The sequence below is a fragment of the Babylonia areolata genome, chromosome 6 (genome assembly GCF_041734735.1).
Source record: "Babylonia areolata isolate BAREFJ2019XMU chromosome 6, ASM4173473v1, whole genome shotgun sequence".
Taxonomy (NCBI): Eukaryota; Metazoa; Mollusca; class Gastropoda; order Neogastropoda; family Buccinidae; genus Babylonia; species Babylonia areolata.
Window position 1 is genome coordinate 14,916,652 of NC_134881.1, and position 12,788 is coordinate 14,929,439.

At 38.3% G+C, this 12,788-nt stretch overlaps 1 protein-coding gene across 3 annotated transcripts in view; it reads left to right on the plus strand.

The window, feature by feature from the left end:
* Positions 1–10,475, plus strand: part of LOC143282767 (neogenin-like) — a 32,566-nt gene extending 22,091 nt beyond the window's left edge. For all 3 annotated transcript variants that reach the window (XM_076588526.1, XM_076588527.1, XM_076588528.1), the window contains exons 16-20: positions 726–1,061; positions 2,319–2,426; positions 4,251–4,445; positions 7,219–7,326; positions 7,713–10,475. In XM_076588526.1, coding sequence (XP_076444641.1) covers positions 726–1,061; positions 2,319–2,426; positions 4,251–4,445; positions 7,219–7,326; positions 7,713–7,921 — 956 coding nt within the window. In that variant the 3' untranslated portion in view covers positions 7,922–10,475. The remainder of the gene's footprint in view (positions 1–725; positions 1,062–2,318; positions 2,427–4,250; positions 4,446–7,218; positions 7,327–7,712) is intronic.
* Positions 10,476–12,788: the final 2,313 nt, after the last annotated feature.

Consider the following 12,788-nt stretch of genomic DNA (forward strand, 5'->3'; position numbering starts at 1 on the left):
TGTGATTGCTGAAGCTGGGTGATGTGAACAGTATGGCACGAGTCTGATGTGCTGTTCTACTTATCAATGGTGTGATTGATTTTGATGAAGAAAAATAATTGCAGAACCTAGAGAAATTGAGATAAGTGTGATGACAGACAACCTGACCTGTAAGTTCAGTCTTGTTTCACTGACGAGCATATTCAGAAGCAGATGTCAGGTGGCTAATGACTGTATGTTCTGGTGCGAGAGGATATGTCTTAACTCAGTGGGCCTTTTTGCATCGCTCAGATGCTGTTCCGGAACACAGAGAGCTACTATTTTTTGACAAAAGAGATCGGTTGATTCAAGTCCAAGTCTCTAAGGTTGAGAAATCATGCTGACTACACTAAGTACAGGCATTGTTTGTGCATGATGACACATTTGTTTCACTTTAGTCAGAAAGGGACATTTCAATATAAATACATCTGAGTAAAAACGAAGGTGTTTTTTTCTAAGATTGTCCCTTGTTGGTATTTTAAGCAACAGTTCTTCTTTCCTGGTTGTTAGCTCATTAGATTTTCTTGTATGACTGAGCCAAGTGAGTGCTTGATACACCAAACAAGATGAGTTGAACAGCAAGCATTGAAAGAAAATGCTTCATTAAGGTGTTCCTTTTTCCTCCACCAACTTCTCTGTAAGATGGGACAACAAAACTCCAGTTTTCCACAAAACCAAAGGGTCAAAAGACAAGCTGTTTGTTTCAGACACTTCAGGGCAGCTGAAAACCCCAACAGACCTCAAAGTGTTCATCCTGTCCTCTAGCTCAGCCGTCATGAGCTGGCGTGACCCCATGCTCAGCTTGGGATACTCTGACGGGAGCTCCAACAGCTCCTCTACCTACTCCGTGCGCCACCGAGCGCTCCTGAACAGCACCACCCGCACCTTTTCCAACTTCACCTACCTCAGCCCTCCCTACTTCCCCAGTCTCTACTTGGTCGACCTGACCCCCAACACCATGTACGAGTTTTCTGTGCGCGTCAATCGTGGTGACCAGCACAGCGCCTGGAGCAAAACTGTGTTCAATAAAACCTTAGAGGCAGGTGAGTGAGTGTTGGCTTCATTTTTGTTCAGTTTTAGGTGAAGAGTTGTTGCTCTGTGTGGGTGTCATGATTATTGACTCACTTGTGTAAACAAAGTGAGTCTGTGTTTTAACCCGGTGTTCGGTTGTGTGTCTGTGTGTCCGTGGTAAACTTTAACATTGACATTTTCTCTGCAAATACTTTGTCAGTTGACACCAAATCTGGCATAAAAATAGGGAAAATTCAGTTCTTTCCAGTCATCTTGTTTAAAACAATATTGCACCTCTGGGATGGGCACAAAAAATAAAATGAAGCCTAATTATATGCAAACTGCATTTACTGTTATATTTATATTTTTTGTATTCTCTAAACTTGGCACTTTGATCTGATATTCTGCCCCAACAAGAGCAGTCATTATTATCATTTTTTGTTCAAACAGAAACTTCTTTTGCTAAGCATGGAAGTTTTATTTATTTTGCAAACGTTTTGGTGCAGAGTGTAGGAAAGGGAAATTACTCTGTAATTAATGCTAGGGGACTTAATTTGCTTTAAACTGATCTTTCTCATCTTATATATTACATTTTGAAATTATACTCAGTACATAAAAAGCTTGGATTTTTTTTTAAAGTGTATCACAAGTGAGTCTTGAAGGCCTTGCCTCTCTTGTTATTCTTATTATTGTTGTTATTATTGATACCTGTGTCAGAGACCAAACTCCAAACACTTTACAAACATGGAGTCATTTTCACAACAGGCTGCCTACCAGAGTAGAGCCGACTGACTGGTGTGTTTGTGCAGTCATTTCATTGATTATTTTGAAATAAATTGCAGTTTCTGCACAAGAACAGATATTGTGCTTAAACTTGTTGTGGTACTGCTTTGTGTATCATGAAAATGGAATGGATTGTTGGTGTTTCAATTTAACAGAGGCAGTGGTAGTCATTTGGGAAATCTATACAAAGAAATCAGATTTAGTTTAAAGCTGAGTAAGAGGCTATTATAGGGAAAAAAATCAGAAGAAAGGAAGTCATATACTTTGTATATTTTTAAAATATATATTTACAAAGAAGAAAAGTTTCTAAATGGTGTAAGGTTCTTTGTTTTGTTTTTTTCTATCAGTTTACAGGAATTGGTCATGGGCTTACACAGGCTTACTTGTAAATTAGTAAGAGGTAAATCACTTCCTTTTTTGAAAGGGTCAGTGAAGACCGTAGCCAGAAAGTAGGGAATTGTCCCAAGGGGCTGCACAGATAAGGAAGAAGGTGGTGTCTGTCATAGCTCCTACTTCGCCACCTGCCAACGTGGGTGTGGATCAGGCTGAGGAGGACCCCACAGTGGCCACTGTCACCTGGAATCCACCTCTGAAATCCAATGGCATTATCACAGGTAAATTTTAAATCATGACAGATAACACTTTTCCACTGTCCCTTCTTTTGTTTTCTTCCTCTATCCATCTCTTCTCCCTCCCAATCCCCAAACTCTATCTCTCTCTCTCTCTCTGTTGGTCTCTCTCTTGTCTGTCTCTGCCTCCATCTCTCTCTCTCTCTCTCTCTCTCTCTCTCTCTTTATAAAGATCCATCTAACTTTAGATTGAATTTGCTCATGTCGTCAAGACATGAGTCTACTCTGTGTAACTTGGCCATTTATATATATGAGGCATTGAAGAGATTGAGAATAGTTACCACGTGAATGTTGTTGAACATCTGTGTTAGATATTTTTTGGTTGGTTTGTGTTGAAGATGCATAGTGTGTCATGAAAAATCTTATTTATCTTTCTTTAATGTCACCCCCTTCAGTAAGGGGCTTTGCCCTTTATCTGAATAAAAAATCGTTATGGTTATCGTTTTATCTCTCTCTCTCTGTCACTCATTTGTTCTTGTAAAGAAAATTATAGTTGGTTTTTCTCATGTAAGAATGTATTTCAACCTGAAAAAAATTGTAAATGTTATTACAAACAGATGGCACAGAATTAGTAATGCACGTTTTAAATTACGGTCATTTGACTTTGATGCAAATAAGGAATGGTTTAAACTTCTGACTTCCACAGAACTACCTTGCCCTGCATGTGGATTCCAAATTGATGATGAAAAACATTTTCTCTTTCAGTGGAAAGCTTATGAGGTTGTGCAAGAAAAATGTCAACTCTTTGATTCGAATGTAGCTAGAAAGTAGAATGCATGATGTTGTTTCTGTTTTATCGTCTGAGGATGATATCATAATTAGATCAGTTGCTAAGTTCATCACAGAGGCACAGAAAAATCAGACAAGGTTTTCTTAACAATAATTGAAACAATTAATTTGAAAGAAGTTAACCATGGTTGATGTTGATGCTTTATTGTTCTTAAAGAAAAGTAGAGACTACAAGAAATAACATGTGAATGGATGATCAAATCTCAAAGTATTTTGTGTTGTTATTGTGTACTGTTTCTTGTTTGTTTGCTTCATATATTTGCAGATTATGTTGTAAGAGTGCTGCAAATCTTATTTTATCTTCAGTGTTTATAATTTATTTGATCATTCTGGAAAATATAATCAGTTGGCAATGATGAAAAAAATCACCCCCCTTGTCAAAAGACCTTTCTGTAGACAATGACAATAAAAAATTTCAAGTTTCAAGTTTCTCTCTGTCTGTCTCTCACACTCAAGTCTCTTAATGCCTGTCTGTCTGTCTCTGTCTCTCTTTCTCTCTCATGTTGTTACGATCCATTTTGTCTGAAATGAACATTGGATCTGCTTTGCCTTCAGCAGGTTTGCAGTTCATGTTGAGTTGATGGTCAGCAACACCATGAAGTACAGTATTTCACCCAGATGACACAGTCTTCTTTCATTTGTTTTCCTCTTTTTTCTTTCTTTTTTTTTTTTAACCCTTCTATAGGCTCATTTCTACAATCCTTACCTAATAATTTAGCAAACACAGATAGTGCATAGCTATACTGTTTTCATTTCTGCAGGCTGCTAAATTTTTTTTAATCCACTCACAAAAACACAACGTCAAAAGAGGAAGCTAGTCAGGGATACAGAGGGGAGGTAACCTACTTCCGGGAGGTTATCGGCCGTAGCTACTTTCGTTTTCTTCGCATAGGCAGATAGTAGTTTGCACAGGACAGGAATCGGGCTCCCTGCCAGAGTCTGCACTAGTGAGTCACAGTAAGTATGTTAGATAAACGTAATTTTAGGGAAAATATTTCCTTTTGTGTCTTATTTCTACAGGCTACTTAGTATTTTTATCAACCCGCCGAAAGCAGCCAATCAGAGACTGGCTAGTGGAGGCTGTGCGTGGTGATCAGACATCACTGACGATCCGAGACCTCTCTCCCAGCACCAAGTATTTCATCAAACTTCAGGCACGCAATGTCAAGGGGTTCGGGCCTCTGTCAGCTGCCGTGCCCTACAAAACCCCTGCCGGTATGTTTACCTTGCTTGTTTCATTTGCCAGTCACTTTTTCATTTTATGTACATTTATTGTCTCCACATTTGCAGTATCGACAAGTAATGGGGTGAGGATATTTAGTTGTACCATCTCCTATAACCGCTTCAATCTCTATGCTCTGTCAGAACAGAAGGAGATGTGTTGTCTTAATTCTTTCACAGTGATGCAAGCGTAGCGCAACAGATCCATGTTGCTAACCTTTTGCGTGCATATACAGCTGTTGCTGATGCACAATCACAAGTTTGTTTTATTTTACGCTACTGTTTATTTTACACCCTCATACTATTAACTTAGCAGCATAGTGACATACACCAACAGAAGGAGCAACACTGAAAGAAGGCCGCTGTCAAAACCACTGCTTCTTGATGAACTGGCACAGTCTTTGACCTGACCAACTTTTGGCCAAGTCTGGAAATAGTACATGCTTGGGAATTCTCACCTTACCCACACATGTCTTTATTTGAATGATGCTCACGTCCCAGGCAAGACAGTGAGCACAGTTGCTTACATAAGACACTGATGTACGTGTCTAAAGTCATGCTGTTTATACAGATAAAAGAAAGGTGTAGAATTGTTAACTGTTCTGCCCGCTACATGTGACTGGCTCATCCCCAGGGAATAATAATTCATCTGCCAGCCACTTGTGGTTGACTCCTCATGAAAAAGTAATTACAAGAGAGGCAAGGCCTTCAAGACTCACTTGTGACACACGCGGTATCCAGTAAAGGAATCATGAGAAAAAAAGATTGAAAAAAAAATCATTAAAATGGGTCCTGTGTTAAATATAGATAAACTTTTAAAAAATTAAAAAACTGGCCTGCTAGTGGGATCGAACCACGGATGTTCTGTTCAGAGACAAATAGTCTAATCCCCAACACTACACCGCATCTGATATCAATCGAACAAATTCAGTATCTAAAGCTATGGGTCTTTTTTAGCGCGATAAAAAAAAATGTATTTGAGTTAATAACACAATTCAAATCATGTTTTCTTCACATATCTCGATTATTTAAGACATCCTTTTAATTGGGCCATAGAGGAGACGTTGACAATGCCTGAGGCACACAGCAAATTGTATAGATCTGCAAAAACCAGTCCGACAGCAGGGTGCTTGTGACGGAAACTGAAAGAAAAGTTTGATTCTTCTTCTTCTTCTTCTGCGTTCACTCGTATGCACACGAGTGGGCTTTTACATGTATGACCGTTTTTACCCCGCCATGTAGGCAGCCATACTCCGTTTTTGGGGGTGGGCATGCTGGGTATGTTCTTGTTTCCATAACCCACCGAACGCTGACATGGATTACAGGATCTTTAACGTGCGTATTTGATCTTCTGCATGCATATACACACGAAGGGGGTTCAGGCACTAGCAGGAATGCACATATGTTGACCTGGGAAATCGTAAAAATCTCCACCCTTTACCCACCAGGCGCCGTCACCGTGATTCGAACCCGGGACCCTCAGATCGAAAGTCCAACGCTTTAACCACTCGGCTATTGCGCCCGTCGAAAGTTTGATTCAATTTGTCTTTTATGTTCCTTCAGTATTTACTTTAGAATATTCACATGCAGTGAACATGTGGGTGGTGTAGTTAGTGTCATTGTATGTGTTCTGTCCAGAATTTGTTTTTCTTTTCTTGTAATTGCGAATAAGAAAAATGATGTTGCCTTCTCACCAAGCATAAAGCCTACATTCCAGCAGTTGGGAAGCAGGAAATGGCGTTTTTGGATTCCAGATAAAGCCTCAACAAAATAAACCATTCATGATATGGAAATATGGCTTAATTTGCAAGACTTACAACATATTATAGGTATGACTGTGAAGATTTTTCGCAACTATATTTAAGCCAAATTTGGTATTGGCAGACAAAGTATTTCCAGAGAAAATGGCAGTTTTAAAGTTTACCACAGACACACACACACACACACACACACACACACAAAACCAAACACTGGGTTATAACATAGACTCACTTTGTTTACACAAGTTATAAGCATACTGCAGTTGACAGGAAGTCAAGTGTGATAACATAATGTAGCCACCATAGTAGAACAATCATTCCAAATTCACTGGTTTGGACAACAGTGGTCCATAATCCGTTCCGCCTGCTTACAGGCAAGATTATTATTTGTAACATTTGCATTATTCCTTTATTTAGGTGTCAACTATGATTTAAGATGTTTGCTTTAGAATTAAAAAAAACAAACAAAAAAAAACAAACCCATTGTTGATATAATTTTTGAAACAATGTCAGGATTGTCGCTCATTTATGAAGTAATGGCATTGTTTTTTTGGGTTGTTTTTTTGTGTTTTTTTGGAGAAATCAGTGGATGCGTAAAATTTCTGCAAATGGGCAGGATAGTCTCAGCATCCTTGGAAGGTTCTTTCCCACTTTTTTTTTTTTTTTTTTTCTCTTTCTTTTTTTTTCTTTCTTTTTTTGTTTTTGTTTTTGTTTGTTTGTTTCTTTTTGTTCCTTCCATCATCATTTTTCTCCTTTCTGTTGTCTTTTCTTTCTCTTTCTTTTTTTTCTTCTTCTCTCATCTCTTTATTCTGCCTTTTTTCTCTCTCTCTCCCTCTCTCTTTATTCCCCCTGTAATCTGTCTTCTTACCATTGTCATGCTCAAACATTGTCAAGGTCATGCAACATATAAAATCACATACAGGGTAGTTTCATGCACAATATCTGAAAGAGGCAAGGTAATGGCATTGTCATGAAGATGAAGTGAAACACTTTGTGCCTATGAGCAGTTCACGGGGGGATGGTAGAGGATGTGACGGTGGTGCCTTCGCCAGAGGACCCGTATTCTGCCATCGTCAGCTGGCAGCCGCCTGCCAAGAAGAAAAGCCAGATCTCGTGTGAGTCTTTGCTGTGGAATTATTGTGTGTGCATGAAAGTGTGTGTGTGCGGGTGTGCATGTGTGCGTGCGTGTGTGTGTGTGTTTGTGTGTGTGTGTGTGTGTGTGTGCATGAACTTAAACAATTACATACATGCATGTATGCTTGTATGCATACTTGTATATGAGAGTGTATGAGTGGGGTTTGTGCATACAAAGAGAGAGAGAAGGAAGAGATCTTGCAGAAGGGGAAAAATGAATTTATATGTCAAGCATGTTTTGTTTTGTTTTTTTCATTTTCAAAAAAAAAAAAAAATTGTGTTTTGTTTTTTATGTATATATGTAATTTGTTGTTGTTTTTGTAACAACTATTTCTCTTATTTCTCATCCTATTTCTCTTTCCTCCAGACTACATCTTGGTGCGTCTGGACGTGGAGGCAGAGGAAACGCAGCGCGTCCAGGTGCTAGGGGACCAGCTGACGGCGGTGGTCCCTGACCTGCTGCCTGCCAGGAGCTACCGCTTTACCGTGCAACCCAGGTACCCACACACCTCGGGGCCCCACTCGCTGCCTGTCGACTACGTTGTCCCCAAAGAGCTTCTGGACCATGAGGAATGAATCAAGAGAAGAGGAAACAAATGAGGAAATTTCATCTTTGAAGAAAAAAAAAAGAATGACATGATAGTGAGGAAGCTGACTAGGAGTTTACAAAGTGTCCCCAGTGGGATGAAATGTTTCTGATTTGTTGCTAGACAGATCTTGTAACATTGTTTTTTTGTTGTTTTTTTTTTTTTCCATTCATTGTATTTTCACTACGCAGATCTTGCAGCATTGTTTTTTAAAAAAATTCATTCTATCATTGGAAATCAGTGATCTTGCATTCAACTTTCTTCTTCTTCTTCTTTTTTTTTTTTTTGCTTTTGATTAACAGGGAAATAATTATTGTATACCCCCAAATATTCTGTAATTCCCCTTTATTCGTTCATTTATTGTTTGATTTCCATATATTCAGTTTAAACTGGAAAATGCATGATTTCATTTTTAAAGTGAATTATTACATAATGGTGAGTGCATGATGACTTTGACTGTTCAGAACTGAATGTAAAGAAAATTTGTTGACAACTTGAGTTTGATCCATCTCTTTGGGTAGGTTTTGATAAAACATGTGGGACTCTGGTATTTCATGTAGTTTGTTGCCCATTGACAGCGTATTCAGTGCCAGTTGTTTCAGGACTGTTTTCAGCCCTGAAATGGTGTTTAGGATGGCAGGGTCATAAGGAAAATCATTTTATCTGACTTGAACCTGTATCTGTTTTAAAATGTATGATATACATTGCCAGCACATTGGAGGGTGGGTGTGGGTGTTAAATGTTATATATTCTGTGTATACTTGAGAAATGTTGATTAATTAGCTTTAGTTGTAAAATGTAGTACTTTTTTTTTTTAGCAGTGAAAAGATTAAACAATTTAAAGGTGTGTTTTTGTTTTGTTTTTTCCATTCCTTCTATTGAAGGTTCTTTTCGGAGTAAACAGTGTAATGCACATTGCCCATACAAATAGACATGTTTACTAAAACGTTATTGCCTTTTCTCCTCCCTGCCCTTTTGATAAATATTCTGTCTTCACTGTAAGTGGGATTTAGATCAGTCAGTACTCACATGTTCCCCCCTTTCACCACCCAGGTTCTACAGAGTAGTATGTCTCTCTGTTGAATATGAAATAATGTCATTGATTTTTTTTTTTTTTTTCGTTGTACAGTTTCTTGTGTAGAATGGCAGGCAGCTTCAGCTGCTGAATGCTTTTTGTACACATTTTTTTTTTTTTTTTTACACATTTGCATTTGTTGTATTTTTTTAGACTTCAGTCTTGTTATTTGTGCCAGTCAGTTTATGTATCATAAACTTACATCATTTATTAAATAGCTCAGGTGAAGAGAGCTCTGGACATGTCAGGGAGAACTGATATTTCATATTTGGTTTTGAGTTTGGGTGAGTTTGTTGTTTGTGCTCTGTAATAGCTTATCTGCTTTTATCGTTTAATGCTTGTGAATATATATGCAGCAGAGAGAATACGAAAACAAACATTTTTGTGGTATGTCAGACTGTGCAGCATTATTTCCTTTTAACATTATACAAGAGGTTTGATTTTTGAAATGTTTATTTGATGAGGTTTTAAACTGTATGTGAGAGCAGAACATGTGTACTTAATAACTGTGATGTTTGTCATGGTTAAATATTCCAGGCATTTACCTCTATCCTTGTATGATTTATTTGCCACAAAACAGTGAATTTATATTTGTGCTTATCTAAATGTAATATATTGTGCTTTTTGAGGTCACAAACTGAGCTCATTACAATGCATTTAACATTAAAAGTAAGATAGAAATGCATCATACAGTACGGTACCATATTGTATTGTACTGTATTTTGTTGTTGATCTTTTACTGTAAGATAGAAATGCGTCATACAGTATAGCACCATGTATTGGACTGTATTTTGTTGTTGGGTCTTTTACACACGTGAAGGCATGTCACACCCATAATTTTGGTTTATCATAACATCTGAAAGGCCGCAGAACACTGTCGTCTACTTCCTTGGTCTACTGGAAGGAGTGGGTGAGGAAAAAAAAAAAAGAAGTCCCAGTCGTTTCATGACTTCAACTTTGGATCTCTCACTTCCTAGATAGGTATAGACTGCTGACCAAGTCACCATTCCTCTTAAAATTATTGTTGTATACTATTATATTACCTTGTACTTGACAAGACCTGTTTCTGTCCATTGTATTTTCATGAAAGATTTTGAGGTAAGCATGTTACAGTAATTCAAAAATGGCTGCCACTCCATTTTAAATGATTACCATATAAGGCTATACTTGGCAGTATTAGTTTACACTGAGCTACTGTTGAAAGGCAACATAATGTCACCTGATCATGATTCTTTCATGAAAGTTGATTAGTTGATAGATTATGAGTCTTTCATGAAAGTTGATTCTTGTTAGTTAAAGATAGATATGTTATAATCAAAAAGACAGTTTTGCTACTAATTGTGATCTGTGTTTTGATTCAGTATCGTGGTTAAAATGCAAATTTCTTTCTTTTCTTTCTTTTTTTAAATTGTGCTTTGGACATTTTCTTGAAGTTAACATTCGATATTCGTAATAAAAGAAATATAGTGATGAAGTATGAAATGTATTGGTTTGTTTTGTTGACAGTGTATGTCCATTTTACCTTGCAGCTGTTGCAACAAATATGCACATAACACACACACACACATTACTGCACATGTGCACACATGCACACTGTACCACTTGGGATATTTGTATTTTATTCTAAAAGCTAGTCTGTACCTAAGTTCAAAGCCAACAGATGATATAGATATGATATAGTCTGTGTCTGTGTCTGCGTCTGCGTGTCTTTATCTGTGTCTGTGTTTGTGTATGCGTGAGTGAGTAATAGAAAGGCGCACAGCTTAACTCTCTCCATACGAACGGCGAAAGAGACGACGTTAACAGCGTTTCACCCCAATAACCACCATCAAAATATTACCAGCGGAAGGCTCTTACACTGAAGAGGTGAATGTTGACAAAGAATACCACAATTCTGACGACGGAAGCTAAAGGTTGGGTCATTGAGACACCCACTGGACATCCGAGGGGTCTGTGTAGAGGAGAACAGAGGACTGGCCGTACTGAGTGAGTTAAAGCCATTGCAGTGTAGCTCTACCCATCAGGGAAACAGAATTTTTTTTTTTTTTTCTGTGTTTCATCTGTGCCAGTTTACTCATCCTGAATCACCCATACCCAGGTTCTTCTGCTGTAGTCCCAGTGCCAGCAGTCCACAGTTAGTATTTTGTAAGCATTTTCTTGGTGTTGTACATCATATTCCCAAATCAAAACAATTGTTGTTGTGTGTTTTTTTTTGTTTTGTTTTGTTTTTGTTGTTGTTTTTTGTCCAACAGAAGACACATCTTTCATCATCAGAAGACTTCATTTCATTTGAGTATTTGTTCCAGTTATTCTTTGGACTAATCTAAACTTAAGTTTACTCTATCTACTCTGTGTATTTTACATTTTCCAAAAAAAATGCTTTCTTAGTAAAAGTACTATTCAAATTTACTTTCCATTTTGAAAAAAAAACGATTATGATTTTATGTTTCCTGGTGGGCTCATTAGTCAAGCAGCAAGAGCATTGTACTTCCAGTCTACAGGTCCGTGTTAAATCCTAGTGTGTTAAGCATGGAGATTTTTCCAATCTCGATGTCAACATATATGTAGTACCCCCAGGAGCGTAAAACCTCTTCCTGTGCATACACATGCAGAAGATGAAATATGCACATTTAAAATAATAATAATAATAATGGATACTTATATAGCACACTATCCAGAAATCTGCTCTAGGTGTCAGTGTGTTCTGGAAACAAGAAAATGACCTGCATGCACACCCCTGAAAATGGAGTATGGCTACTTGAACAGTTGCGTAAAACCTGTTTTACACATAATTTAGTCCACTTATTCTTACATGTGAACGCAGGAGTTGCAGCCTACGTACACAGAAATAAATATTTATGTTTCCTGATACTTCCAAACACAAGAAAAGCAACACGACCCAACAGAATACTTCCAAACACAAGAAAAGCAAGAAAAGCAACACGACCCAACAGAATACTTCCAAACACAAGAAAAGCAACATGACCCAACAGAATACATCCAAACACAAGAAAAGCAAGAAAAGCAACACAACCCAACAGAATACTTCCAAACACAAGAAAAGCAACATGACCCAACAGAATACTTCCAAACACAAGAAAAGCAAGAAAAGCAACACGACCCAACAGAATACTTCCAAACACAAGAAAAGCAACATGACCCAACATTCTGTAGAAACTGTTACTAATTATTCTCTCCAGCTGTCACAACCACGACGGTCTTTCAGCTGGCTTAAACTAATGAGTAGCAGTGTGAAAATAAAAGTAGCATGAAAGAAGATAGCATGACTCAAAACAATTTCAAGAATAGATAGCCAAGAGAGCCAATCAGAATAAAAGTGCACTGGTCCTGACTGCAAGCGAAAGCCACCTTGCCACGCCCAAGGATCCGGTCACCAGGCCTGTATGGGATTCCTGCCCCCCCCCCCCCCCCCCTTTTTTTTTGTGCCCCAGTATTGGGGACATTTTGTTTTCTATATTTTGTTGATGATGAATGATAATGACGGGCGCAATAGCCGAGTGGTTAAAGCGTTGGACTGTCAATCTGAGGGTCCCGGGTTCGAATCACGGTGACGGCGCCTGGTGGGTAAAGGGTGGAGATTTTAACGATCTCCCAGGTCAACATATGTGCAGACCTGCTAGTGCCTGAACCCCCTTCGTGTGTATACGCAAGCAGAAGATTAAATACCCACGTTAAAGATCCTGTAATCCATGTCAGCGTTCGGTGGGTTATGGAAACAAGAACATACCCAGCATGCACACCCCCGAAAACGGAGTATGAC